Source organism: Alosa sapidissima, chromosome 23 (assembly GCF_018492685.1).
Source record: "Alosa sapidissima isolate fAloSap1 chromosome 23, fAloSap1.pri, whole genome shotgun sequence".
Lineage (NCBI taxonomy): Eukaryota > Metazoa > Chordata > Actinopteri > Clupeiformes > Clupeidae > Alosa > Alosa sapidissima.
The window spans coordinates 28,271,651-28,272,712 of record NC_055979.1 but is presented as its reverse complement, the minus strand read 5'-3'; the positions used below and the strand labels follow the sequence as shown (position 1 = coordinate 28,272,712).

At 59.1% G+C, this 1,062-nt stretch overlaps 1 protein-coding gene across 1 annotated transcript in view; it reads right to left on the bottom strand.

The window, feature by feature from the left end:
- The window catches only part of nbeal1 (neurobeachin-like 1), a 64,462-nt gene that overhangs the window by 44,857 nt on the left and 18,543 nt on the right, over positions 1-1,062 (bottom strand). Inside the window, 2 exon segments of the mRNA XM_042081718.1 lie at positions 380-738; positions 740-829. Of these exon segments, the coding sequence (XP_041937652.1) occupies positions 380-738; positions 740-829 (449 nt within the window).

Here is a 1,062-nt window from a genome sequence, read left to right as displayed (position 1 = left end):
AGAGAGAGAGAGAGAGAGAGAAAGAGATTTCTTTTATTTAATCCAATTATCAGTCATGTCTGCTGATCAACATAAAAGGCAAGCCAAACCACACAGCCCCCCTCACAAACACACACACACACATGCACACACACACACACACGCACACACGCACACACACGCACACACACACACACAGAGAGAGAGAGCTAGTCCAGTCTTTAGCCCTACAGACACATTCAGCTCAGGTTACAGCCAAACCCCGGTCACACTCTTCAACTCATGCCAACCAGACATCCCTGTCTACAGATATCACCACACACACACACACACACACACACACACACACACACACACACACACACACACACACACACACACACACACACACTCAACTCACCCAGCATGTGCACCTGCAGAGCCACAAAGCGGCTCTCCCAGTGCCTGGACCTCTGCACGGGCGGCAGCACGGGGTGTGGTGGGGCTCGTCATGGTAACAGCATTGTTGCCCCCGCCTCCACCTCCCCCACCTCCTCCTCCTCCTCCTCCTCCTCCTCCTCCTCCACCCTTGCCCTGCAGCTGCAGTGGGGCAGCGGGGTCAGAGTTGAGTAGCTTGAAGTAGCTCTCCAGCACGCCGCTGATCTCCACCTGCCGCTGGTCGGAGCTGCTGACCAGCAGGCGGTGCACGACCTCGCGCAGGCAGCCCAGCGTCAGCAGAGCCTTGCGGTCCGGCGCCTCGCTGTCCCAGTCCTCTGCGTCGCCGCCCGCCGAGCCCACCCGCTCACACCCGACCCAGCACCGCCAGCAGCACCTCCATAGTGGCCGGAGAGATGGCAAACACCGCGTTACGCTGGAGAGAGAGAGGAGGAGGAGGATGAGGAGAGAGGAGGAGGAGGAGAAGGAGGTGGAGAGAGGGAGAGAGGAGGAGAAGGAGGAGAGAGGGAGAGAGGAGGAGGAGGAGAAGGAGGTGGAGAGAGGGAGAGAGGAGGAGAAGGAGGAGAGGAGGAGAGGGAGAAGGGAGAGAGGAGAGAGAGAGAGGTGGAGAGAGGGAAAGGGGAGAGAGAGGGGGAGGAGAGGGAGAGA